Source organism: Elgaria multicarinata, chromosome 3 (assembly GCF_023053635.1).
Source record: "Elgaria multicarinata webbii isolate HBS135686 ecotype San Diego chromosome 3, rElgMul1.1.pri, whole genome shotgun sequence".
NCBI classification, from domain to species: Eukaryota; Metazoa; Chordata; class Lepidosauria; order Squamata; family Anguidae; genus Elgaria; species Elgaria multicarinata.
In genome coordinates, this window is record NC_086173.1 from 144,948,647 (window position 1) to 144,975,915 (window position 27,269).

At 43.0% G+C, this 27,269-nt stretch overlaps 1 protein-coding gene across 1 annotated transcript; it reads right to left on the reverse strand.

The window, feature by feature from the left end:
• Positions 1–1,746: 1,746 nt before the first annotated feature.
• On the reverse strand, positions 1,747–26,068 carry LOC134396869 (1-acyl-sn-glycerol-3-phosphate acyltransferase alpha-like). Its single transcript, XM_063123462.1, has 6 exons — positions 25,884–26,068; positions 18,123–18,256; positions 15,846–16,021; positions 14,328–14,423; positions 5,454–5,526; positions 1,747–1,928 (listed from the first exon to the last, which is right to left on the reverse strand). The coding sequence occupies exons 1-6, from the start codon at positions 26,066–26,068 to the stop codon at positions 1,756–1,758; spliced, it is 837 nt and encodes a 278-aa protein (XP_062979532.1). The 3' UTR covers positions 1,747–1,755.
• Between the last annotated feature and the right edge of the window lie 1,201 nt (positions 26,069–27,269).

Below are 27,269 nucleotides of genomic sequence, written 5' to 3' on the forward strand. Positions count from 1 at the left end.
ACTCGGGCACAGACGGCGGTGGTGGTGAAAATGAGGAGCAGTAGCTGTCCCTGCCTGCTTGCTCCTTGGTTTTCTGCCTGTCAAGCACGCAAGTGATGGCAATGATGAGAAAGAAGAGCAGCTAGTGACAAAAGCAGTGAGGCTGTAGGCTCACTGAGGGAGGGAGCCCATTGAGGGTGTCTTGTCCAAGGGCTCTCAAAAATCTCTTCACCGGCTGCCAATTAGTTTCTGGGTGAAGTATAAAGTGTTGGTTATCACCTTTAAAGCCCTACATGGTTTGGGTCCAGGCTACCTGCGGGATCTCCTTCTCCCGTACAATCCGCCCCACACATTCAGGTCCTCTGGGAAGAATTTCCTTCAGCCAGCCAAAATTAGGCTGACAGGTATTACCCAGAGGACCTTTTCTTCTGCCACTCCCAGACTGGAATGGCTTGCCAGGAGAGGTTCGTCAACTTAACATTCCTTCTGAATTTAAGAAAGCCATAAAGACTGATCTCTTCCGGCAGGCCTACCCAGTTGAATTTTAAGATGCCTTTTTAATAATGTGCTGCTTTTAATAATGTATTAGTTTTAAATGTTTTAATTAGAACACCTGAGAACTACCAACTCAATCACAGCTTTTAAAACACAGCTAAAAACTTTTCTTTTCCCTATAGCTTTTAAACTTTGAGTTTGTTCTGACTCTATACTGTTAGCTTCACCCTTCCCGGTGCCTGTTTACACTTCCCTGTGCCTGTTTGCATTCTCCTTCCCTTCTTATTGTTTACTACAACTTTATTAGATTGTAAGCCTATGCGGCAGGGTCTTGCTATTTACTGTGTTATCTGTACAGCACCATGTACATCGATGGTGCTATATAAATAAATAAATAAATAATAATAATAATAATAATAATAATAATAATAATAATAATAATAATAGTTATATGTATTTTATGGTGTTTACGTTTGTGTTGTACCCCGCCTCGATCCAGAGGGAGAGGCAGGTAACAAATTATTATTATTATTATTGGAGATAGCACTGGCAGATCACATCATTGTTCTTGCTAATCAAAAAGCCTCAGTGTTCTGCCCCCATGAGCTCCACATTATAAACATCTGCACTAGGGACAAGATGTACCCACAATCCACCCTCAGAAATTTACCACTTGGGAAGGGCCACAAAGAATGACAACTAGGGCTGAAGATATTTTTCTGAGTGAAAGTTCTGAGATTTTTCTTTCTCTTTCCTCCGTAGAAGTGTGTGTGTGTGTGTGTGTGTGTGTGTGTGTGTGTGTGTGTGCGATGGCTGCCTTTCTCTCCTCCGCCCCCATTGACCCAGAGCAAGGCTAGGTATGGGATGATACGGAGGATGCAAAATGATGGCCAGGCGGCCAGTCAAGTTGCTGCTGTTGCCATTTCCCTTCAGGAAAAAGAACATGTTGTGCTACATCCCCTCCAATGGTGAGCCCCACTTCCGAGAAACTGTTGGAGAATTTTGGTGAATTGACCCCCCACCTGCCCCCAATTTCTCTGCACACAGATAGACCTTAGTTAGACGTCCCGGGATCGTCCCTGCCTGCTTCCGGGATATCCTGTGTGTCATTTACATGAACAGGGATGACCCTGTGATGATCCCGGGACAAACCTTAGGTCTAGCTAAGGCCATAGTGTGGAGAATTCCGAGAGGACCCTTTAATCTGTATACTCTGCCTTCTAATGCCAGGGCTTCTCACAGAGAGCTTTCATGGTCCAGCAGCTGGGCCACTGAGAGCAATTAGGTTTTGCAGTTGCCTTCTTTGGTGATGGATGCTTGCTTCCCATAATCTTTAGATATCTCATGGTAGGTGGAGAGCATGGTCTCCCGCACACGGTTCATTAATTCTGTGACATCAGCTGAACTCAGTCCCTCGGTCTTCACTGGTGGGAGAATCCGGATTGTCACTTCCCCTGGGAAGAGAGAAGGGACATTTCAACATGAGGCTTTTATCCCGCACCTTTACTGGGGCTTCTGCTCCTGTATTCTTTGCAGGATTAAGAACAGCTCCTTTACACATGATTTTTCAGGGGATTTTCTCTCTGTGCTGTGCTAAATATTTCATTATACAGCCACTAGATGGCAATGTGATAGAGCAGAATTGCAGAAATACACAGCCTTTTATAGCGACATTCAGAAAATACTGAATTTTCCCCAATCTTAAAAGAAAAAGGGATAAAGGTTACAAAGCATGGGAGAGGCCCTGGAGGATGACAATGTCATGTAAGGGATTGCAAACTACCGTGAGTGAGAAATCATGAGTGCACAATAACAGCCTTGTGTAGAGATGCCCCCAAATAAAGGGACTGCTGTACAGAGCCAAGCAGACGATGAGCCACCACTGTAGCTAACAGCCAGGGAATATCAGATGAAGCTGAAACTAAAGTATAATATTCACTAGTTTGTATGAAACATAGGCCCTTCCTACCATCTGAAAGAGTCTGGCTCTATTCCCCTTACTTCAGTATTGGGGGGTGGGGGGCATAGTTTTGGAGGTAGTGTAGTGCACAAGCAATAATGTCAGCTTCACTGCCCTGACATTTCCAGTGAAAGGATCTCAAGCGGTAGTAGTACTCTACTAGAGACCTTGGAGTGTTACTACAATTTTATGTTTGGTTAGACTTGTAATTAGTTCTGCCAGGAGGGGTGGGTGGGGTCAAAAGCAAGCAGGTGCTCACCACTACTGCCACTGCCACCTTCTGCTCCATCTCTGAACCGCCCAGAGAGCTTCGGCTATTGGGTGGTATACAAATGTAATAAATAAATAAATAAATAAATAAATAAATAAATAAATCTCTTGCTCTGAGGGATCCTTTTTCAGGGTGAGCCTCTGCATTGCTGCCACATATCTATGCTTTATGCAGAGTGAGACACAGGGTGCGCATCAGAGGCAGCAACAGTGACTGCTTTCCTGCTGCAACATTTCCTGCAGTGAGAGAGTAGCCAGCAGGACTCTACAGAGTGCCCATCTGCCCTATGCCTCACTATGAGATCCATAGGGTGGCAGCATTGGAACTCGCAGCGGCAAGCGCACAGGATCCGCTGACTAAGGCAGGGGATTCACCCTGCCTCATGGGAGGGCCAGCCCTGTGTTTAGACAGACTATTAAGACCTTTTTGTTCTGCTGCACCTTCTGTTCATCCCACCACTTGTTTATACCTCTCATCTATCCTGTGAACTTTCTGTTCTCATTCTCTCTCTCTCTCTCTTTCTCTCTCTTGTTTTTCAAAATATATTGAGTGTACGTTATTGATCATTTTAATTTATGTTGCAAGGTTCCATGACATTCACAACAAGAACATAAGAAGACAGCCATACTGGATCAGACCAAGGGTAGATCTAGTCCAGCATTCTGTTCACATAGTAGACGACTAGCTGTCAAACAGGAACCCACAACTGGTGTACATAGGCACATTGCCTCTGATTCTAGAGGTAGCACATAACCATTAGGGCTAGTAGTCATTGATAGCTTTATCCTCCAGGAATTTAACTCCCTTTTAAAGCCATCCAAATTTGTGACCATCATGGTAGCAAATCCATAGTTTAACTATGCACTGTGAAGAAGTACTTCCTTTTATCTGTCCTCAATCTCCCATCAATTCATTCAGCTTCTCTGCAGATTCCTTGTCCTCCTTCAGTACTCCTTTAACTCCATTGTCATCCAATGGTCCAACTTCCTCCTTAGCTGGTTTTCTGCTTTTGATATATTTAAAGGATTCTTCATCGTTGGCCTTGCTTGATATTGTTAGCAATATGCTTCTCAGAATGGTTTTTTGCATCTCTTATTGTCTGTTTGCATTGCCTTTGTGTAAGCTTGTGCTCCCTTTTGTTTTCTTCACTTGGGCAAGCCTTTGATTTTCCGAAGGAAAACCTCTTTTCTCTATAGCTTCCTTGACAATGCTCATTACCCATGCTGGTGACCCCTTAAACTTGGTGCTATCTTTCCTAACCTGTGGTATCCATTTTAGCTGTATTATTGTGGTTTTGAAGGGATTTAATTCTCTTGACTCCCCCTTTTGACTTCCTTTCCACCAGTTCCCTCATTTTGGAGAGGTTTTCCCTTATGAAGTCAAATGTGACTGCACTGGATTCCCTTGGCAATTTCCCAGTGTGGTTACTGTTTCCAATTGGTTCAATGACATTTACACCTCATAGTAGGTCCTGGGCAAACCTCACTTAGGATTACATCCAGGGTTGCCATCCCTCTGGTCAATTCCATGACCAACTGTTCTAGGGCACAGTCGTTTAAGGCATCAAGAAATTTAGCCTCTTTGTCATGACTAGAACATGCATTTATCCAATCAGTCTGGGGTAATTGAAGTCACCCATGCTGGACCAGACCAATTCTTACTTAGGGGATGTCTATATGGCTTCTTTACCCCAACCTAAACGCGCAGATTTGTGTTTCAGGACACATGACGCAGCCGCCCATTCGCTGTAGCGCCGGGTTTTTAACTGGAAAATGCGCAGATTCGTAGTTGCGATTTACCACAGCTTTTGAATCAATCTTCGAGTTTGCACCACATTATAGTTACATGTCATTGCGGGAGTTAAATCAAATTTTGAAATGTGGGTGTAGCTTTGAGGGCAGGACAAAGTGATTGGCTGATTTCCTGCCTTCCCACCAACTGCGTCCTCCTCTGACTGCCTCGTTCCTTCCCAGTTTTCATTTTTAATTAAATGAATCTGCGGAGCTCCACAGATAGAGCTTCTAAAATTAAAACAACAAGGGGGGAATGGGCAGCCAGAGGGAGGCGATGTGTTCAGTCCCCCTTTCGCATCCTCCTCCCTCCCACCCCGAGTTTTCTCTTATATGAATCTGCGGAGCTCCGCAGATGAAGCTTTAGAGTTCCATAGCCTTGTATGTGTGCATGTGCATATTAATAACTGCACTACCAAAAAAAAAAAAAAAAAGTTCACGCCCACCGGAGTAACTTTGCTCCGCAAGGGCTCTCATATGACTGCATATTCTAAGCAGTAAATTCAGAAGATATATCATTGTTGCTGCTGCAGTGTGACGCTCTTTGTCTAGATTCGAATCTACAAAAATTTGGGTTTATATTCAATGAGGAGCAATCTCGTTGTCATATAGATGGGGGCTTAGTCCAGCCTTCTGTTTGTGCTAGTGGCCAACCAGATGCTCATGGGAAGCTCACAAGTAGGGCATGAGTGCAATAGCACGCTCCTTCTGTTCCCAAGCAATTGGTATTCAGAGGCATGTTGCCGTTGATCCTGGAGATAATATACTTTCATCATGATAGAAGTATTGATAACTGGAGGGGGGAAAGGTGGCAGGTTAAGTATAACACTCGTTCCACTCTCCCTCCCACACATGGGGGTTTGGAAAACTGTGTTTGTTTGCTTCATCACATGCCATTCCAGCTCCAGACAGCACCATAGACATTCATTTCCACCCCATTCCTCTTCCATCTAGCTACCTGTTGTGAATTTTTTCATCTTCGTGTTAAGGAACGGCTGGAAGGAGGACATCACCACAGCAACAATGGGTACCTACAGAGACGTAGTACAAATCACATTAGAAATATTTTTTTTCTTAAATTTTTATTGTGAGTATCAACAAACAAAACAGAAAATACATTATGAAAACGGGGGTGGGGGGAAACCCATAGATTGTGTATATAGAATTATCATCATTTCCATTGTATGAACTGTTAAAAAAAGAGGGGGGAGAATTATACAAAGCTTTCAAGAAAAGCAGATCAAATATCTGCATATTTATCCATTTGCAAGTTGCGTCTATATAACACTCGTTCAAAAGTTGATAATGTTATTAGGTCCTCGATTCTTTGCATTATAGGAGGTGTGAATTTGTCCTTCCAATGCGATAATATAAGGCTTTTGGTTATCATAAGGGCTCTGAAGATCCATCTGCTCTGACCATGCGTTAACTTCCAAGAAACCGGTAGGTAATTTAGGAGGACATGCACGTTCTTCCATATTATAGATTGTTTCAGTACAAAGTTCATCCTTATTATAACCTCCTCCCAAAAGGAGGCAACTACTGGGCATTGACAAAACATATGAGTTAAAGAAGCATTAGATGCATTACATCTCTAACAATTATGCAAGTTAGACAAACCATTATTGAAAAGGCATTGCAGAGTCCAATAGAGTCCAAAAAAATGCAGAATAACACATAACCTAAGATATGCAGGTTGCTTACCTGTAACTGTAGTTCTTCAAGTGGTCATCTATGCATTCACACATATGGGCTCTGCGCCTGCGCGGAGACTGTAACCGGAACCTCTACTAGCTAGGCAAAATGTTTTAGGCGGGAACCCCTCCCCCACGCCACTGCGCATGTCCCTGGGGTTCCCGCCGTTGCCTCAGTTTACAGGAGTCCTACATTGTGCCCCCATAAACATGGATGTATTACTCAATAAAACGTACTCAAGCATATACAACATACAATATAGCCCCTATGTACCACCAAGAGGGGATGGTGGGTGGGTTGTGTGAATGCATAGATGACCACTCGAAGAACTACAGTTACAGGTAAGCAACCTGCATTTCTTCATCGTGATCTCTATGCATCACACATATGGGCGAGTAGCAAGCTGACATACCTGGAGGTGGGTTGGTGTGTCATCTTAGGACCTCGGAGTGCACCGTCCTCCCAAAGGAGCAGTCTTGCCGTGCACAAGTGTCCAGATTATAGTGCTTGACAAACGTGGATGGAGTGGACCACGTCGCTGCTTTGCACACTTGTCTTAGAGGCACCCCTCTGCTGAAAGCTACAGAGGTTGCCATGGCTCTGGTAGAACGAGCCGTCACTGTTTGTTGCAACTTCAACTTCAACTTCGCCAAAGAATAAGCCAGTTCAATTGTCTGCACAATCCATCGCGACAACCGTTGGCATGATACAGGGAGTCCCTTACGTGGCTCTCCATAGCAAACAAAAAGTTGTTTAGTTTTCCTAAAGCCTTCAGTTCTAGCCTTGTAAAAGGCAAGAGCTCTTCTTACGTCTAGCATGTGCATCAATGTATCCACCACAGTAGTGGGATTAGGAAAGAAAGCTGGTAGAATAATATCTTGCGACAGGTGAAAGCTTGAGACTATCTTATGCAGAAATGCCAGGTCTGTGCGTAAAACCACCTTGTCCTTGTGAAATGTGGTATATGGAGGGTCTATTCTAAGAGCTCTGAGCTTGCTTGCACATCTCGCCGACGTTATGGCCACTAGAAAAGCAGTCTTTAGGGATAAGAGCCTCAGATCTGCTGTGGCCATAGGCTCAAAGGGCTTCTTAGTAAGCGATTGTAAAACTACTGAGAGACTCCACGATGGAACGATCTCCTTAACTACAGGTATAGTATTCTTTAAGCCTTTTAGAAATGTTTTTGACAAGGGGTGAGTGAATGGCAAAAACCCATCCACACCGGTATGAGAGGCTGTGATCGCTGCTAGATGAACTCTAATTGAAGAGAGCTTAAGTCCATTCTTATATAATGACAGCAAATATTCAAGTATCGTGGTGATTGGGCAAGAGGTTGGTGTTTGATTTTTATGTAGGACATTTTTTAATTTTTTTTTGCCATTTTGCTGTGTATGATTTCCTTGTCGATGGTTTCTTCGATGCCAACAATATATGGTCTACTGTCAAGTTCTCGGTACGGTAGGATGAGTTGGAGTTATCCTCCAAGCTGTCATCTTGAGCGTGGAGAGTTCTGCGTGTCGAACCCTGCCCTGGTGTCGAGACAATAGTTTTGGTATCGACGGGAGTCTGATGTAGTTCTGTCTCGATAGCCGAAGAGCGTGTGGGAACCAAGCCTGTTGAGGCCACCAAGGCATTATCAGGATACAGTCCGAGTCGTCTGTTTGGATTTTCGCTAAGACTCTTATCAGCAAAAGGAATGGGGGAAAGATGTAAAGAAGATCCCCTTTCCACATTCTGGTGAACGCGTCTCCTAGAGAGTTCTTTCCTTTTCCTGCTCTGCTGCAGAATCTGGAACAAGTTGTGTTTTTCTCGGTGGCGAAGACATCGACAGCTGGGTACCCCCAGTACCGAAAAAGATGTTCCCTCGTTACGGTATCGAGCTCCCACTCATGGTCGGAATGGAAAGACCTGCTGAGTGAATCCACAATGGTGTTTTCTTTCCCTGCAACATGGATAGCAGTCAGGTAAGTATTTCTCTTTATACACCAGTTCCATATCCTGATCACAGATCGAGTCAACGGGTGTGATCTCGTTCCACCCTGTCTGTTGATGTAACAGACTATGGTGGTATTGTCCGTAGCAATCAGGACGTTCCGACCCTCGATGATTTGAGCAAAGGTCTTCACTGCATTTTCCACTGCTAAGAGCTCTAGATGATTGATATGCTCTTCTTTCAAATTGGGGGACCATTGACCCTGGGTGGTGAGAAAGTTGCAGTGAGCTCCCCATCCATCCATGGAGGCGTCGGTCGTGATCGTTACCGAAGGCGATACTTGTTGAAATGGAACCCCTTCCAGTAAGTTTCCCATCGACAGCCACCACTTCAGAGATGCCCGCACTTGTCTCGGAATCGAGAGAAAAGTTCTGTGGGCATTGCGTCGAAGGTCGAATGTTCTTAAAAACCACCCTTGCAAGACTCTCATTCGCAGTCTTGCAAATCTGATCACTTCAGTGGTTGCTGCCATCAGGCCCAAGAGCCTTTGAATTGTCCACGCCGAGAGTTTTAATCGGCCCTCGATATCGAGGATGAGATCGCGAAGTGTTTTTGCTCTGGACACAGGGAGATATGCTCTTCCGTCTAGGGATGATAGAGTCACTCCTATGAAGTCTATTTTCCTTTGTGGGGTTAAGACGGATTTCTCCTCGTTCACCCAAAGTCCTAAGGAATGTAATAGGTTGAGAGTCGTAGATATGTTGCTCTGGAGCGTGAGGTTGTTGTCCGCTACCAGGAGCCAATCGTCTATATATGGGTAAATATAAATTTCCTTTTGTCTCAAGTGAGCGCAGATGACCGCCATCACCTTTGTGAAGACTCTCGGCGCAGTCGCGAGTCCGAAGGGAAGAACGGAAAACTGGAACTGTTGAGTCCCGATGGAGAAACGTAGGTAAGTTTGATGTGACTTCCTGATGGAGATGTGGAAGTAGGCATCCCTCAGATCTACCACCGCGAACCAGACCCCTGTATGAAGGAGCTGGAGAATAGACGTAACTGTTGTCATATGGAACTTTTTGGGGGTGATGTAATTGTTTAATTTCCTGAGATCCATAATTGGTCGAAGACCCCCATCCTTCTTCGGGACTGTGAAGTAGCGCGAAAAGAACCCCTGGTTGGTTTGGTCTGCTGGTACAGGGGAGATGGCTCCCTTTGTCAGCAGGGTTTGTGCCTCGAGAAGCAGAGGAGGGGAAGGCGCTGTTACTTTCACTCCCGAAGGAGGAGGGGGGGCATCGAATTCGATGGCATACCCCTCTTTGATGATGGTGAGCACCCAGGAGTCTGTTGTTATTAACTCCCATTGATGGAAAAAGGGTGCCAGGCGGTCTGAGAATGGTGGTAGATCTGAGGTAGGGAAGTCAAAGATGCTGCTTCTTTGAAAAGTCAGGCTGTCGTTTGTTGGACTGATATCTGCCTTGGTAAGGTCTCTTCCTTTGAAGTTGTTGCTGCTGACGCGGCTGCCTGTCATATTGAGGGCGCTGCTGCAGCTGCTGTTGAGGGAGAGATGGTCTTGTCCAACGTCTTGGTCTATATTGGACTACAGGGGCAGTAAAGCCCATCTTTCTTGCGGTGGTACGTGCCTTATAGATTGAGTCCATGGCGTCGTCTGTTTTAATATTAAACAGGCCTTCGCCGTCGAAAGGCAAGTTTTCAATTCGAGACTTGGTCTCTTGTGTTAAATTTGCTGATCTAAGCCAAGCGTGCCGTCTTAAAGAAATAGCTCCCATCATAGATTTAGAATGAGAATCTGTTTGGTGCCTTGCTGTGCTCAGTTGCTGTCTTGCTATGACAGATGCTTCATTCTGAAAAACTCTGGCGAGTTCCCTCTTGTCCTCTGGGAGATAGTCGCAGAGGGAGCCGATTTTCTCCCAGAGGAACAGTTGATACCTCGCCATGGTTGCTTGGTAAGCTGCGGCACGGATGCCTAGAGAGGAGGAAGCATAAATTTTCCTTCCCGTTAAGTCCAGTTTTCTGCCCTCTTTATCTATCGGGGCTGAATGGATTCTTTGGGAACGGCCTTGAGCCGATTCCACAATAATTGAATTTGGCTTAGGATGCTGAAACAGGAATCCAGCCTCCTTTTCTTGGATCTTGTACATGGCTTCCAACCTCTTTGAGGTTGGATGCGTGGAAGAGGGGGTCTTCCAAGATAACTGAGCCGTTCGCCGTAAGGTGGGCGGAAAAGGTATGGCAATAGAAGCGTTAGGTTCAGTGTGTAATACGTCGTATATGGGATCGTCTAAAACTTCGGTAGGCTGCTGGATATCGAGGCCGAGAGATTTAGCCATGCGTAGTATGTGTTCAGAAAAATTGCCCATGTCCTCCGAAGGCGAGGCTGGGTCTTGAGAATTCACGGCATCCTCAGGAGAAGGTACCGAAGGAGCAACCGACATCACGGATTCTGAATCGGACCGATAATCTTCGTCCGGAGAAGTGGGTCTAACAATTTGGAGTTGTTGTTCCATTTGTTGCTGCGGTTCTTCCTGGTGAACGATGGCAGTAGTAGTGGTTGCCGTCGGTACCGAAGGGCTGTGTGTACGCCTCTGGTAACTCGATGCTGGTGATAGCAACTGCGGTGGAGGTGGAGCCCTTGGAACTTGGAAGACCCTTGATGGAGGTGGTGGGTGGGCGAAGTATGGATCTGGCGGGTATTGGTGATATCTTCGCTTGTCCTGGAAGTAACCGCGAGGGCGGTAATATTCCCAATCGTACAGCTCTTGTTGGCGGTATCATGAATCAGAGTATTGAGAAACCCTATCCCATTCTGATCTGGGTGAAGTTGTCGTTTCGACATTAGCCATGGCCTTGGTGATGGAGATCTTCAACGTCTCGCATCGGCCACATGTATTTCTTTCTGTACCGCTGTTTGCTGTATCGAGGTAACAGAGACAGAGTCTCTTATTTCTCCTTCTGACATAGAACTCAGAGGTCTATGCAATGGAGTCGGTAGCGAAGGTTGGTTTGCTTCAGCAACTGTCGGTACCGAGGTCAATACCGAGAGTTGGATTGGTCTCGGTATGGAAGACGTTGAGGGCGGAGTTGACCTCGATGCCGAGGACTTTTCGGCTTCCTTTCTTTTCTTCTTTTTCTTTTTCTCGGCGTCGACTGGTTTGGGAGTCCGGGCCTTTTTTGAAATCTTTTTGGCCGTGGACTTTGCCAACGTTTGATCTGGCGTGAGGGGAATCTGTGCCCTATTTTGTGCCATAATGGTCTCCGAGATCACGAAGGAACGTATCGAGCTCTCCTCTTCGGTAGGTTGCTGAGTGGGTTTGTCCATCCTTTTGGGTTTGTCCACTCTTTTTCGGGAGATTGGGTCGGTAGCCCTGAGAGCTTTTTCCCACAAGATGGAACGTAGTCTATCTGCATGGTTTTTCCTCGTTTGTTTGGTGAACGCCATACAATGATGACACGATTCTACTTTGTGGCCCTCACCAAGGCATAAAACACAAAGTGAGTGACCATCAGTCGGTGGAAGCTTAGCTCCACAGGTCACACATTTTCTAAATGGGGCCTTTACTGCCATGTGCCTGGGCGGCGCCCACGACCTAAAGATCGCTGTTTGAGGAAAAACTATTTCTAATACATTTATATATATATATATATATATATATATATATATATATAGGAAGAAGAACTTGGAGAAGAGGGGAAAAAAAGAAAAAAAGAGGGATAGCTATATACAGAAAGAAGAGGTTTTCTTGTCAGAAGAAGCTAGGAGGTAAGTTACTTCGGTCTATGCACATGGCGGACGAAGAAGAACTGAGACAATGGCGGGAACCCCAGGGACATGCGCAGTGGCGTGGGGGAGGGGTTCCCGCCTAAAACGTTTTGCCTAGCTAGTAGAGGTTCCGGTTACAGTCTCTGCGCAGGTGCAGAGCCCATATGTGTGATGCATAGAGACCACGATGAAGAACCATAGAAGCTTCAGAAACAGATGCTAGAGCAACCATCCATTGGTTAGGCAAAATAGGACACTCCAATTCCCTGTTCCAATGTAGTCTTAAACTATGGGTATCATATTTACTTGTTGCTATTAAATACTTATATATTTAGAAACATAGAAGCAGTCTTATACTGACCTAGTTCACAGGTAATGACAACTCATGTTTTAAACAACTCAGGGATTGTCATGCACAAGTGGAAGAGGACTCTGCTTTTAAACAGCAACCTACAATTTTGTTAACTTCAAGTTGTTTAACCCACAAATAACCCAAAGTGTCCGGGTTTGGACATCATACTAACAACCTACAAATGTGTGTTCATGGGTTGTCTCTGCAAACCAGAAGCAGTGTGCAGACAGCCCCACAAATCACGGGCAGAGTTCAGGGTGAGCCAGGAAGCAGATCATAAAGAGACCAGATTTGGAGGGTTAGGAGGCATAGCATCAGGGCCCAGCTTCAACAGTGCAGTGGGCCTTGTATTTTATAACTAGAATTTGATCAGAAGTAGTCTGGAAGGGTCTGGGCCTATTCAGCCTGTGGGATGTCAGAAGCTGGGTGAGTTTATTTCTCTCAACGTTCTTAAAGCAGAGTTAGAGAGAGCCCCCTACTCCCTGTCCAGCTGCTAGTTGGTGTTAGCAAGGAGGGAGGCTAGAAGCTCTCTGTGAGAACCTAAAAGAAGTGGGGTGGGGTTTGCTATCTGATTCCAGAAGAGTGTAACTGTTAAGATTTTGCCATGGGATTTCCTACAATAAAGAAGTCTCATTTATTTGGGTGTCCTGTCAGATTGCCAGCATGTATGTGTTTGAAGGATCACGACACATAGCCTAAGGCAGGCTTTTGCAACCTGGTGCCCTCCAGATATATTGGACTGCAACACCCAGAATCTGCAGTCCAACCCACCTGGAGGGCACCAGTTTGGGTAAGGTTGGCCTGATTGGTCAGGTGTGGTATTAATCAGGTGGGGGTGGGGTGGGGGAAGAATCCCTGGTTTGAACCACCTGGAATGCAGAACTTCTTTCAAGCCAAGAGTCAAATCCCATTTCAGAGAAGTTCTTGGAGGCCATGTTCTAGTGACGGGCAGGATCAAAGGCAAAAGGGAGCAGGGCTAAAAATACTAGCAAATTTTGTCTTAAACCTAAAAAACAAAATAGATTTAAGGAAAAGGATATGTATAAAAATATCTATAGTAATTTTTAATATAAAAACTAGGGGTGTGCAAAGCTGGTCTACTCCTCCCCAAAATTCAGGGTGGAGCTCTGATGAGGTGATTTTCCGCTCCAGTTTTCAGAATGGGTCCATCTCCCTGCACCTTCGGGTAAAACCACTCCATTTTCAGAGAACCACACTATTAGCATCAATGGGAAATAATTAACAAAACTGTTTACATCTCTGTCATTTTTAAAGATAAAGAGATGGAACTGGGCACCATGGTAACTCTTAAGTAGGGCTTTAGCCATGCCAAGTTGGATACACATCCCTTTATGCCTTGATTTTTAGGATTTTAAAAAAATTCCCCCACTCCAATCACTCCCCACCCCATGCGCACGCACGCACGCGCACACACACCAGATGCACTTCATCATCTCTCACATTGCCTAAAAAACCTTTGGATACAGATCCATTTGGGGCTTTGAATGATCATCTAACTGCATTGTGGGTTTCTGCACTGCAAGTTTGGAGGTCCATCGAACCCACCCACCCCCATTTTTGGTGCGGAGCGCAGACCCCTAATAAAAACTAATAATCCACCAAATGTTAAAACAATAGATTAGCAGTACAAGGGCTGTAATTACAATTTATATATATTTTCCCCACTGATGAGGATCAATTTGGTAGAAACACGTTTGGGACATAAGCACTGTATATTTGTACAGGCCTTTTGCTGTGGGAATCAGTATGGCAACTGTGCATGCATATTATACTGTTGGACTACTAATCTATTGTTTTAAAGTTTCTATATTAAAATTATATACACACACACACACACATAATTTTCCTTAAACCTGTTATGTTTTGTTTGTGAATGGTTAAGGACAGAATCGTTTTACTGCTGTTTAAAGCTGTTACTGCCAGGAACTAAGCCTTAGGACAGGTCTTCCAACCTTTTAGAATGCATAGTGTTTTGGGGCCTCCACCACTGGTATATCGGATATATGAATACATGACAGGCGTGGACAAGTGGAAGCCGGCTAGATGTTCTTACCTGGGCTTGGATGGCCAGATGGAAGGCCCCTTTTTTGAAAGGCAGCATGCTGGATTCATAGTTTCGAGTGCCTTCAGGGAACACCCAAACTCGTAGCTGGATGGAAGAACATTGACACATGTTCGAACATGACTTTCCTTCCTCCTCAAGTGAGAACATAAGACAGAAAACCTCTGTCTTCTAGCCTCTCCCTTGCTTGGGATTACTGCCAGTTACTTCTCACCAGTTCTGACACCACATCTCAGTAAGGCAAGCTGTATTTTCCTGGCATTGGTCACATGTTCCTATTCAATCAATTGAGGACAGGAAGCGCCCACTGAACAGCACTGGGTATGAAACACCTTTCCTACCTGGAACTGGAAACATTTGCCTTTATTATCCAATTTTGCATGCTCAACCTGTTCCACAGGCCAGACCACACCCTCCACCCAGGACATCACACGGCCTGACCCCCAACACGCACTCGCTCAGCACAGGCTTTGAAAAGTTCCTGATTGCCTGGAAGTGTCGAGCCCCTGGTTTTGTTCCTTACCTCCTCTCAGACAGCTACCTGTGGCTCGGCCCTGACAGCGGCCCTATTCAGAAAACATCTTAAACCAGAGCTTTAACCATGGTGAATTAGGCAAAAAGCCTGATTCACCATCATTAAAGCTGTGGTTGAAGGTGTCTTCTGAACAGGGCCAGTGGCTAGCAGCTGCTTCTACCATTAGCCAGAGTAGGGCTACTGCTTCAACGAGCAGGTTTTTGGTTTCATCTAAAGGCTACAAATTGCTAGGTGGTTGTTGTTGTCTTTTTTCCTGCCAGGAAGAGGCGCTGGTGGGATTTTCTGCCCCCAGAGTAGTGCCAAAATAATTTGGCCTTGGGAACTGCATACTGTGATTTCCAGGAGATGGGGTCTCATTTGCCACTCAGCCTCAAGCAGCCATATGGCTTGGGTCAGCCTTGACACTGAAGCCAGGAAGACCTCGTTGTCCAGGCAAGGTCCCTGCTGCCCTGATTGAAAGCTTTTTGAAAGGCCTTCCTGGACGCAAACCAGAACCTGAGAGGCGCTCACTGCCCAGGAGTGCATTCTGGGAGCTGTAACATGGGGCAGCTGCATACAGAACCTAAGGCCATGGGTTCAACGTGTGGCAACTCCTGACATATCTGTGGGCATGCTGGATGTATGGGGGGCACTGAGGTATGTGATGTTGGACATGCTCCCCCCTTCCACATGTAGAATAAACATATAGAATGGAGCACCTAATACAGTGCAGCAAGGACAAGTGGGCTTTCAGGCCATTCATGAGCCCTGTTGGGTTTAACTCTTTGAAATCGAGTCTTAGTTCTTAATAGTCTGTGGATGGTGGCAATGATATTTACCTTTTGGGAACTGGGCTGTTGGGGCTCATTCTGGTGAGTCCAATTGCTGCCTGTGTAACTTCAGGTCAGGGCTGCTGTTAAGCACAAGATGAGAGAAAGCCCAACTGGACCATTGGTGATTCCATGGCAGGACACGCTTCCCAGCTCATTACTCACCTTGTCTCGAACCATGACATCCCGTATTGTTGACATGGTCTCAATAGCTTCTTCTTTCTTCTTGCGGTTAATGAAAAAAAAGCCAGCCAGCCAGCAGTGCAAACCGACAAAAAAATAGTATAAGACCTCTCTCTTGACAATGAGGGTGGATCGCTGTGGCCAGATCTGAAACATTCCTGAAAAGAAAGGTGGTTGAAACCAAGGTCAGTTGTAACTTTCTTCTTCCTAACTTTTTTGTACAGTCCCTAGTATGAAATACAGCTGGGGAGGGGCAAGGAGTTGGATTTGGGCCAGGGAGAATTGAGTTCAAATCCCTGCTCACCCACAAAGCTCCCAGAATGATCTTCAGCCAGTCACTTTTACCCTAGCTTGTCCTGAGTTGCTTGGAAGAAGGCTGGGATACACACACACACACACAGTGTATCAGTCTACCCTGCCTCGCAGGGTTCTTGTGAGGAGAAAATGGAAAGACCCTATGTATACCCAGCAACTTGGAAGAAGGGTGTTGGAGTACAAATGTAATCAAACACTGGAATGACCAGAACCTCTTGAGTGACCTGGAGTGGGGATGTGGCAGCCTCTGCCTGACTTTGATAATTTCACTCATTTGTGTGAAGTGGTGTAATAAATGAAATGGCGCTACACTCCAAAAAATCTTCCATGTCTTTTTCCTACCATTCTCATTAAAGAATTTTTTCCCCCCAAAGAAGAATATTTCACTGAATTTCTGTGGGGGGGGGTGGATTACGTTAACCTTATAGCTACATCACATCAGCAGTTTATTGCACACTCGCCATGCCTGGTATGTGGTTTTGCAGCCCAGTACTCACATGATGTCGTCCCTGTCCTACACTCATTTTACCTCTTTCCCTTCATTTTTTGTTCTTTTTTGGAGCGGGGAAAGTCTGGATTATTTTCCCCAAGTGACTTTAATGTGCCTTTAAGCCTCTGTGTAGTGCTGTCCCCTCACTTTTCCTTTGTTGGGGGCATGTGCTTTGAATGGAGTCTTGCTGATGAAAAGGGTGGGCAGGATGGTCCCACCCTCCTTGCTCTCAGCTCCCTCATTTTTAAAGATAAAGACATGAAACGTGGGACCTTGAGAGCTCTTAAGTAGAGCTTTCAGTATGCCGAGTTTGAATCAGATCGGTTCATCCCTTGATGTTTTAGGAATTTTTAAGTTTCCCCCCTTAAACACTTTCCCTGATAGTCCACCAATGGGAAAATCCACCTGTTTGCGTTTGTGAAGGATCTATTTTCCTTTACTTTGATAATACAAAGCTGTACATTTCCAGTTCATAAAATAGAGATCTGCTGGTTTCCTTACTCAAGAATAAATCTCATTGATTTCAACTGCATTTACATCCCATACTAAAATCCGATGCACGCTTACCATTGAGTAAACCCCATTGAACAGAGAGACACACTTCTGAGTAAACAAACATAGAACTGACTTTTAATAGTGTGGTCACTCAAAAACATTTTTAAAAATCAAAAACAGCAAACTGGCAAGAAGTGCTCTGCAACTCTATGCTCCCTGCCCTCTTTTGTATCTGGTCATTGAGGGCAGAGCTCCTGCAGCTTTAACTGTTGTGAGGAAGAGAGAATTTCACCAGGTGCTGCATGCATGCAAATGACACCAGCTGAAATTCCCTTTTCTATGCAACTGTTTAAGATACAGGAGCCCTGTTGTGGGCCACTCCTGCATTATAGCCCAGCACCCGTCTAGCCCTTCCAACTCGGCAAATGAAAAAGACCATGCAGCCAACACAACAAGGAAGTCCAGGTTGCCTTGATGGTTGGCAATGATGCCATACGGCTCTTTCAGGTCTAAGTTCGTAGCTCCCTGCACACTGATCTTCATGCCATAGATGTATACAAATGATGGTCATGTTTCCCTGTCAAAGTTTCTTCTTGTTTCTACATTGCATTTTGTTGTTGTTGTTGTTACATTCTGTGGCCAATTCAAAATAAACTGTCTATCTAAAAACATTTAAAGCTTATATTTTAGTACTCCTCTGCTTCCATTATTATGTCAAAACTCCATACTTAACTTTACCCATCCACTTCCACCAGTGGTGATCTCAAGTTATTTCCTCCATAAGACAATTCCTGCAGTGCTACTGCTGCTGCTTTCTGCATGTTTCCCACTGCAATCTGGGCTCCATTGCTTCACCTTGATCAAGCAGAGATGTGTTGTGGACCACTCCTGCCTTATAGCCCAGCACCCGTCTGGCCCTTCCAACTCCACAAATGAAAAAGACCATGCAGGAAACATACCAAACCAGTCCAGGCTGCCTTGATGGTTGGCAACAATGACATATGGCCCTTTCAGGTCTAAGTTTGTAGCACCCTGCACAATCAACTTAATGCCATAGATGTATTTCAGAGGGACCATAACGAGGCGAAGGATTCTAAAACAAAGAAGAAAACACAGATGTACTTTACAAGGGTCAAGGAACTGAAGAAAAGAAGATAAATGTTATGAGTAGGGCAGTTGTCTGCTAGAGCCTGCTACAGGGGTTCAAAAAGTGCTCTTCCAAGGCCCCCAGCCTCCGCTGCCCCCCAAAATACAGCCGCACACTTGCAGCACTGTCCACCAGCAGGATGGCTGCTTTACTGCTAATTAGGCTGACCATATGAAAAGGAAGACAAGGCTCGGTCAATGGCTTATAGTCCTGATGGCCATGTGCTGGCTCTAGAATTAGAGGAAGTATGCCTATGAACACTAGTTGCTGGGGAACATGGGCAAGAGGGTGCTAGTGTTATGACCTGCTTGTGGGTTTCCTATGGCCAGTTGGTTTATTTTTTACATTTCTATATCTCCCAATAGCCAAAGCTGGGAGTTCATAACAACACAAACCACAAAATACAACATAAAATACAATATACAATTTAAAAGTTTAAAACTACAGTATAAAAATAAAATCCAAAATAAAACCTAACAGCCTTGCAGAGATTTAAAATACAATAAGAGATTGAAAACAGAGCTGAAAGACTAAAATGCCTGGGAAAATAAAAAAAATAAAAAGCCCTTCCTCTAGCACCTGAAAGAGCTCAATGTACATTCCAGGCAAACTCTCTGGGAACTTATTTCATAACCTGGGTGCCACAGCAGAAAAGGTTCTCTTTTTGGTAGCCACCCACCTCATTTCCTTTGGCAGGAGCTACCAGAGCAGGCCACTGAAGCTGATTTTAGGGTCTGCGGCAGGTAATGATCCATCAGATAACTTGGCCCCAAGCCATTAGAGCATTGAATGTTAATACCAGTGCAACCCTCTTCAGAAAAGGTTGAACATCACTTAGGCGGGCAGACAAACCACCTACTAACAATACTGCCATCTTGTCTAGATTGAATGTCAGTTTATTGGCCCTCATTCAGTCCATTACTGGGTTCAGAACAACCATTGCCTCACCTGGAATTGACGACAAGGAGAGATAAGAGCTGGGTGTCATCTGCATATTGATGACCTCCGTTCTCATCTCTGGATAACCTCCCCCAGCGGTTTCATGTAGATGTTTAACTAGGGTGACCATATGAAAAGGAGGACTGGGCTCCTGTATCTTTAACAGTTGCATAGAAAAGGGAATTTCATCAGGGGCCCTTCTACACAGAGTCTTCGGGGCGCCTGGAGTGCGCCTGCAGTGCGCCCTGAAATCGATGATGTAGACAGTACCTTAAGCGTTCCAAGAAGAGGTGGAGGAGGAGGAGGAGGAGGAGAAGGCCCCGCATCGCCCCTCACGGGGACGGGGTGAAGAGTTGCCGGGCCCTTGGCGCCGCCCACCTGCCCGCCGTTCTCCTGTTGCCGGTGAAAGAGCCACCCGGGTCATAGAGCTCGGCAGAAGAAGCCGGCGGCGGCTTCTTCCGCTGAGTTCTCCAAACCGGGTGGGCCCAGGTGGCTCTTTCGCCGGCAACAGGAGGTTGTGTTATTTTTGGACCTCTTCCATCAACAACTGAGATTAAAAGGCTGGTATTTCACCTTATCAGCACTGCCTAAGTAATTGGCAATAAATCTAACCACCGGAAAGCAGAGAGAGAGAAGTCTGTTTTTATGTTAAAGGACTGGAGAGTGATTTGATTCTTGCCCAGAATATTAAATAAACAAACGTTGATGTATGCCTTATGCCGAACATTAGAAATCAAAAAAGAAATTAGATAAGATCACCTGGCAAAGGCATAATCGGCCTTCAAATCACAGCGCAGCCCGTTTGGTGAAACTGTCGTTGTCTTCAGAGGAAGATTCCGACAGCGAAGCGAACATGGCTGCAAAATCTGGCAGGCAGCCAGCTACCATGGATGAAATTAAGGAGTTCATACGCACCAACAATGACGTCCTTTTTTAAAAAATGGATGAACACGCAGAGAAGGCGGGGAAAAGAATGGATGAGTTGGCTGACAGGATTGTGCAAAATGATAAGAGCATAAAAGTACTGAAAGTGGAAGTTAATTCATTGGAGAAGCGACAGGAGCTGTTTGAACTTAAATGTAATCTGGAGTTCGACGCCCATGAGAAAAGATTGATTCAATTAGAAGATCAGAACCGAAGATCTACGATTTGGATTAAGAACTTTGTGGAAAAGTCAGGAGAAGATTTGAGAAATGTAATTCTTGGCTGGTTTAAAGAAATGATCCCTGATTTGGAAATAAAGGATTATGAGGTGGATAGGATTCACAGGGTGGGAGCTGCAAGATCCATAACTGCACCAAGGGATATCCTGATGAAATTTGGTAACTATTTTAAAAAAGAGCAAATTATGAAGAAATTAAGGCCTTTGGTTCTGATGCAATTTCAAGGCGTTTCAGTTCAAATTTACAATGATCTCTGTCAGCAAACAATCAAGTGGAGACGCAGCATCAAACCAATTACTGAAACACTTAAGAGGAATGCAATAAATTATTCCTGGGGTTACCCTGTTTTTTTGAGGTTTACGTATGGTGGGAAGCAACAAAGAGTAACCTCCTTGGATCAGGGCATGGAGCTGCTGAAAAGCTTGGGTCTGAATGCTAGCACAAGTAAAAAAAAAGCATCTGGAGGGGAAGAAGGAGCTGGATCATCCAAGATGTGACATTTTTGATAATGAGATGATAATATAGAAGTAATTTTAATTTTAAATAGAAGGCTTGCTGGTTCGGGGCTGTGGGCTCATTCCTCCCCCCCCAAGGGTAAAATAATGGCTGGAGAATTAGACTTACAGGGATTTAGTGGGGGGAAAAGAGGTGGGAGGGAGGGGCAGGGTTATGGTAGGGGGGAGGGAGGGGTTTGAAAGGGGTTTCATGTTTTTATGTATGTGAATTTGAGTTTCAGAGCACAAGGGATCAGAAAGAAGATCAAAAAACTGAATATGGATAAGAACATAAAGATTTCAACGCTTAATGTCAAAGGTCTGGGGGCAGTCGTGAAATGGAGAGAATTGAGCAATTGCTAAATAGAGAAGGATCTGACATTATATTTTTGCAGGAAATGCACCAAATTAAGGATGGGGTAAACGAAATTCGTTTGAAATGGTCAGTCTATTATGAAAAGTCATTGGGGACTTCAAAAAAATGGAGTGGCCATTTTGATTTCTAAAAGAAGTGGATTTACTTTGGAGAATATAAAAAAGGATGGGAAAGGTAGATATCTTCTGATAAAGGGTCAAATTGAAGGTAAAGCATATACGTTGGTTAATGTTTACGCCCCAAATGAGAGGCAAAGAGAATTTTATAAAGAATTATTTAGAGAAATAGAAGAATTTAAGGAGGGATATGTCATTCTGGCTGGAGATTTTAATATGGTTATGGACAACAGATTGGATAGGTCAAACCCCACTAGTGTTGAAAAGAGGAATAATATTACTATATTGAATAAATTGATAAAAGAAAAAGATTTTGTGGATGGCTGGCGTTTACTTAATGGGGCGCAACCTGGCTTTACATACTATTCTCCACTTCATTATACATATTCTAGGATAGATCATATTTTTGTCTCAAAAGAGTTTGCAACTAAGGTTTGTAAAATGGAATTGGGGGTAATTAAAGTAACAGATCACGCATTGCTAAGTTTAGATTTTACAGTTAGAAAGGACTACAGAGAAGCATTTAGGTGGAGATTGAATACAAAGATATTTAAATATAATAAAGTGGTGGAAAAAATGCAAAGGGAATTGTCAGAAACTTGGGAGATTAATGAAAAGGGAGGAATGGCAAGAGCAGTTGTTTGGGATACCATGAAGGCTGTAACAAGAGGGATTTGTATCAGAGAAACAATTTAAAGAGGCAACAATTTAAAGAGGTAATTTAAAGAGGCAACAGGTTGCAGCGCAGGAAAAGTTGGAGGAAGAGATTAAGAATTTGGAGAAAGATTATTGGCAATTTAAAAACAAGCATAAACTAATAGAATTACAAGCAAAGAAAAAAGAATTAGAAAATATAAATTTAGAGGAAGTTCAGAAAAATTTAATTTATATGAAAAGAGAGTATTTTGAAAACAGTAACAAAAATTCTAGATTGCTAGCCAGACTCACACAAAAGGAAAAAGCTAAGAATGGGATAGGAATAGTGAAAGATAAACAAGGGAACTATTGTCATATAATGAAGGGTAAAATAAAAAAATTTCAAGAATTCTATCAAGAATTATATAAGGAGAAGGATATTCAAAAAAAGAAGATGGAAGATTATATAGGAAAGTATATGAAGAGGGAATTGGAAACAGATCATAAAGAGTTAATGGAAAGGACCATATCACAAAGTGAAATTGAAGAGGTTATAGAGAATTTGAAAATGGGTAAATCACCTGGGGTAGATGGTTTAGGACCAGAATATTATAAAGTTTTTAAAACGTTTTTAGTACCAAAATTATTGAAGTTATATAATGATATATTGGATGGAGAGAGGATTCCAGAATCATGGGAACACTCGTTGATAATTTTAATTCCAAAGCCAGATAAGGATTTGACTGTCCCAGATTCATATAGACCTATTTCGTGGATGCTAAAAAAATTTCAAGTATTTTAGCAAAACGATTAAATAAATTTATAGATAAATATATAGGGGAAGATCAATGTGGATTTGTAGCAGGCAGACAAATGCATAATTTAGTTGGAAGAGCTCTGCATGTGATACAGGTGATAAAAAAGACAAAGATTAAAGTGGGAATTTTAGCGCTGGATATTTTTAAGGCTTTCGATTGTGTGAGCTGGCAAGCTTTAAAGATGGTTTTAAATAAAATGGGATTTGGAAATAGATTTAAAGCTATAATAGAACAGCTATACTCTCAAAATACAGCCGTAGTGGTAGTGAATGATGGAGTTACGGATAAGATACGACTAGCCAGAGGGAGAAGACAAGGATGCCCACTCTCACCTGTCCTGTTTGTAATGGTTATGGAATTATTGGCAAATGCAATAAGAGATGATGGGGAGATAGAAGGGATAGGTAGTAGTAAAAAAATAAAACTGAATATGTTTACGGATGATACTTTGTTAACTATTAAAAATCCAATAGGAAAGATGGAAAGAATTAAACAGCAGTTGAAAGAATTTGAAGAAATTACTGGGTTAAGAATAAATTGGTCAAAATCAGAGCTGATGTTATTTAATTATTCTAAAAAGGAAGAGAAGGAATAGGAAGGAAAAGAAACAGAAATGAGAATTAAAGAACAGATTAGATATTTGGGAATTAGAATTACAAAAAATTTGGAGAGTTTAGAAAAAGAGAATTTAAATAGTTTAAAAAAAGAGATTTTAGCAAAATTGGAAAGATATAAAAGACTGAATCTATCATGGTTTGGAAGAATAGCATTAATAAAAATGAAGATTTTAGCAAAGATTAATTTTATTTTTAGGATGTTACCAATAAAAAATTCAGATTTAGAGTTAAAAAGTTGGCAGAATATTATAAATAATTATTGTAATGGGGAAAAGAAAGCAAGGATAAATAAGAATAAATGGTATTTAAGCCAAAAAAGGGGAGGATTGGGACTCCCAAACATTAACTTATATTATGTAGCTAATAGGTTAAGACATATTGTAGAAGCAATTTTAGGAGTAGGAGATTTAGCTTGGATGGAGGATAAAACTACAAGTAATATAGAATTGAATTTGGAAAATGTATTTTTTAAGGAAGGAGGTAGGAAATGGGCTGAAAATATAGATAATCCCCTTTTAAAGTTCCATTGGGACATTTTGAATAAATATAAAAAGGATCTGCTCTCGAGCAGCTCCCCTTTAACACCGGTAATAATGCTAAGGAATTTCCCTGAGGATTTAAAGAGTAGATTAAGTAAAGTTTTAATAGAGAAAAATAAAATGAAATTAAGGGAATGGTTAGGAGGGATGAATTCAAGAGAGGAGATGGAAGAGGTTTTAAAAGATAAAAAAATTGACTTGGTTAAATTATTGGCAATTGGAACAATGGACTAAAAATTGGGTAAGAGAAAATGGAGATTGTAGAGAGTTGTCGAAGTTTGAGGAACTAATTGCTAAAAAAGAAATTGATAAGGGAGAAAATACAGTGACAAAAGGGTTAATGAGTGAAATATATAGAATATTACTTGAGAAAGGGGCGATAGATAGTGCAGGAAAATTGGTTTGGGAGACAGATTTGAAGGTACAGATAGGACAGCAGAGTTGGGGAGGAATATGGAGACAAAGAGTGTTGAGAAATATGTCAGTGAGAATAAAAGAGAATTATTATAAAATTATATGGAGGTGGTACCTAACCCCGGTTAGGCTAAACAAGATAAATAACCAGCATTCAGCAAATTGTTGGAGAGGTTGTGGGGGAAAAGGAACGTACTTACATATGTGGTGGGAATGTAAATATGTGCAAAAGTTCTGGAAGATGGTGTTTTCTGAGATTGAAGAAATTGTTGGAATGAAAATAGAAGAAACACCAAGAGTTGCATTACTCTCACTATATGAAGATTTAAAACGTAATAAAGAAATTAAAGAATTGAAAACGAATTTGCTGACTGCAGCAAGGTTGATTGTAGCTAGGAACTGGAAGCTTCAAGGTGATTATTGTATTGAAGAATGGTATAAAGAAGTATGGGATATTGCTATTAATGATAAATTAACATGTAACATTAAAGTGAGAAGAAGTATAGCAAAAACGAACGATTTTAAGGAAATTTGGAAACAGTTCCTAATATTTGTGTTTTCTAAGGGAAGTGGGAAACCACCAGCAGAAGAGGTGTTAAGATTTTGGAAACAGGAATGATCCCGAAGGGAAGGGGGAGCACTTGCTATTATGTTGATTTATGTTGGATTATGTTATGATAAAGTATTATACGTTAATAACTATATATTCAAGTAATTTGTTAGGTATTGGTATGTTAGTTGTTACGTTGGTTTGTATTTTATGTAGTAATAAATAAAATCTAATTCAAATAGAATTAAGTTAGAATATATGTTATCAAATGTTTATTTTATATTATTGTGTATTATGTAGTATTGTTTCATTTGTATTGATGTATTGATTTGTATTGATGTTTAATAAAAAGTTTTTTAAAAAAGGGAAAAAGGGGGGGGCTCTACATTTCCCTCCTACCCCCTACCCCTCCTTAAAAACAGAAAGGGTCACCTTCCCTATTTGAAGCATAGGCCCTACATTGAGAATTTGAGAGACCTACAGAAAAATGGATATTTGCCTTTTTCTTTGCTTCGATGGACTTCTGTATAAATTGCTGAATCCCCCTCTACACCTCCGAATAGATTCTTTTAATAGTAACTATTAGTTTTGTGTGTCTATATTTTAAATTTTGTACTATCAGCACCATACAACGTTCGCCCCCCCGCCCATCCCTACACACACACAGTGCCCCTCTGAGGTCTGCGCCCTAGGCGGCTGCCTAGCTGGCCTAATGGTAGCTCCGGCCCTGTCTCTACTCTTCTCTCCCCCAATTCCCCCTTCTTGCTCCCATTGCTCCACACAAGCTCATTTGCTCTTGAGCCTCTACGAAGGGCCTGTGTGTCATTCCCTCCTATGTTCTTTATAGCATCAAGCTCACCATCACTAAAATGGCAACAACACCCAAACCATAGCATATTAGTAATACTTACCTTCCATTTTCCACAGTTCTTCTCCGGATTAATATGATAGGAAGGAAAGCAACAGACCAGAAAACTATCCAACCATACAAAAAATAAACCTTAAAGTAATATCTGAAGGTGTTGCTGTACTGATAGAGAAGCAGCCCTGCAATGAAGAAAAGGAAGAAATTGATTAGGCCGAGAGAGTGGGCCATGATCTCTCCAGCAGCCAAAGTCATCTGCACACAGCCTGCCTCTGCAGTGTTTTGTCTTTTATCTATGCTAGGGATGCAACATGCCCAGGTATGAAATGCATGGCACAGGACTAACATGTTTAAGCAAGTATATCCCAGCAAGCGCAAATGCTGCTCTTAGGTTGAAGCAACAGGGCTGGGCGTGGGAGGCAGGAATTTGCATAGGTGCACAGTAGCATGTCATTTCTGTGACGGAGCAAGGCGATCAAAAGAAACATTCCTTCATCCCGATCAGGGCAATAACATAAGGCAGCCAACTTTTGCCTCCGTGGGATTTTTTTTTTCTTTAACAAAAGGCATTTACCGTTGGCAACAGACATGGAGAAAGTGGGAGAATAACAAGTCTGACCTGCTAGACTTATTTAAAGAGAACAGCATTTCAGGGTTTTCATGGCAACAGTAATGTCTGCACAATAAGAACTGTGGAAGAGCCGTGCTGGATTGGACCAAATGCCTCTCTAGCCCCGCATTCTGTTCCCACAGTGGGCCAACCAGGTGTCTCTTGAGAAGCCCACAACATGTGTGCAATAGCATCCTTCCATTTGTGTTCCCCAGTTACTGGTGTACTGCCTCTGACAGTGGAAGTAATATACAGCCATCATTACTGGTAGCCATTGAAATCCTTCATTAATTTGTTTAATGTAGGGTGACCATATGGAAAGGAGGACAGGGCTCCTGTATCTTCATCAGTTGTATAGAAAAGGTAATTTAAGCAGGTGTCATTTGTATGCATGCAGTGCCTGGTGAAATTCCCTCTTCATCACAAGAGCTAAAGCTGCAGGAGCCCTAGCCTCTTTTGGGTCACTGAGGACAGGGCTCCTGTAGCTGTAACTGTTGTGATGAAGAGGAAATTTAACCAGGTACTGCATGCATACAAATGACACCTGCTGAAATTCCCCTTTCAGTAGAACTGTTAAAGATACGGGAGCACTGTCCTCCTTTTCATATGGTCACCCTAATTCCCTTTTAAAGCCATCTAGGTTGGTGGCCATTGTTAATCTGGTGCTAAAAGGGTTACATTATGCTGCTTGAAGAAGGCTACTTCAGGTTAAATATGGATGATTTGATCTGGAATGGTGGAATGGCTTGAGTCAGGGTTTTGGGGAGATTTACAAGAATACCCCCTGAAAGACCCCAGAGTCATATCTGAAAGACCATCAGA

Coding starts and splice junctions, on each gene's coding strand:
- LOC134396869 (XM_063123462.1), bottom strand. CDS start 26,068: ATGGCCCACTCTCTCGGCCTAATCAATTTCTTCCTTTTCTTCATTGCA. Junction 14,424..15,845: donor ATGTCATGGTTCGAGACAAG/GTGAGTAATGAG, acceptor TCTTCCATCCAG/CTACGAGTTTGGGTGTTCCC. Junction 5,527..14,327: donor ATCTGGCCATCCAAGCCCAG/GTAAGAACATCT, acceptor ACGTCTCTGTAG/GTACCCATTGTTGCTGTGGT.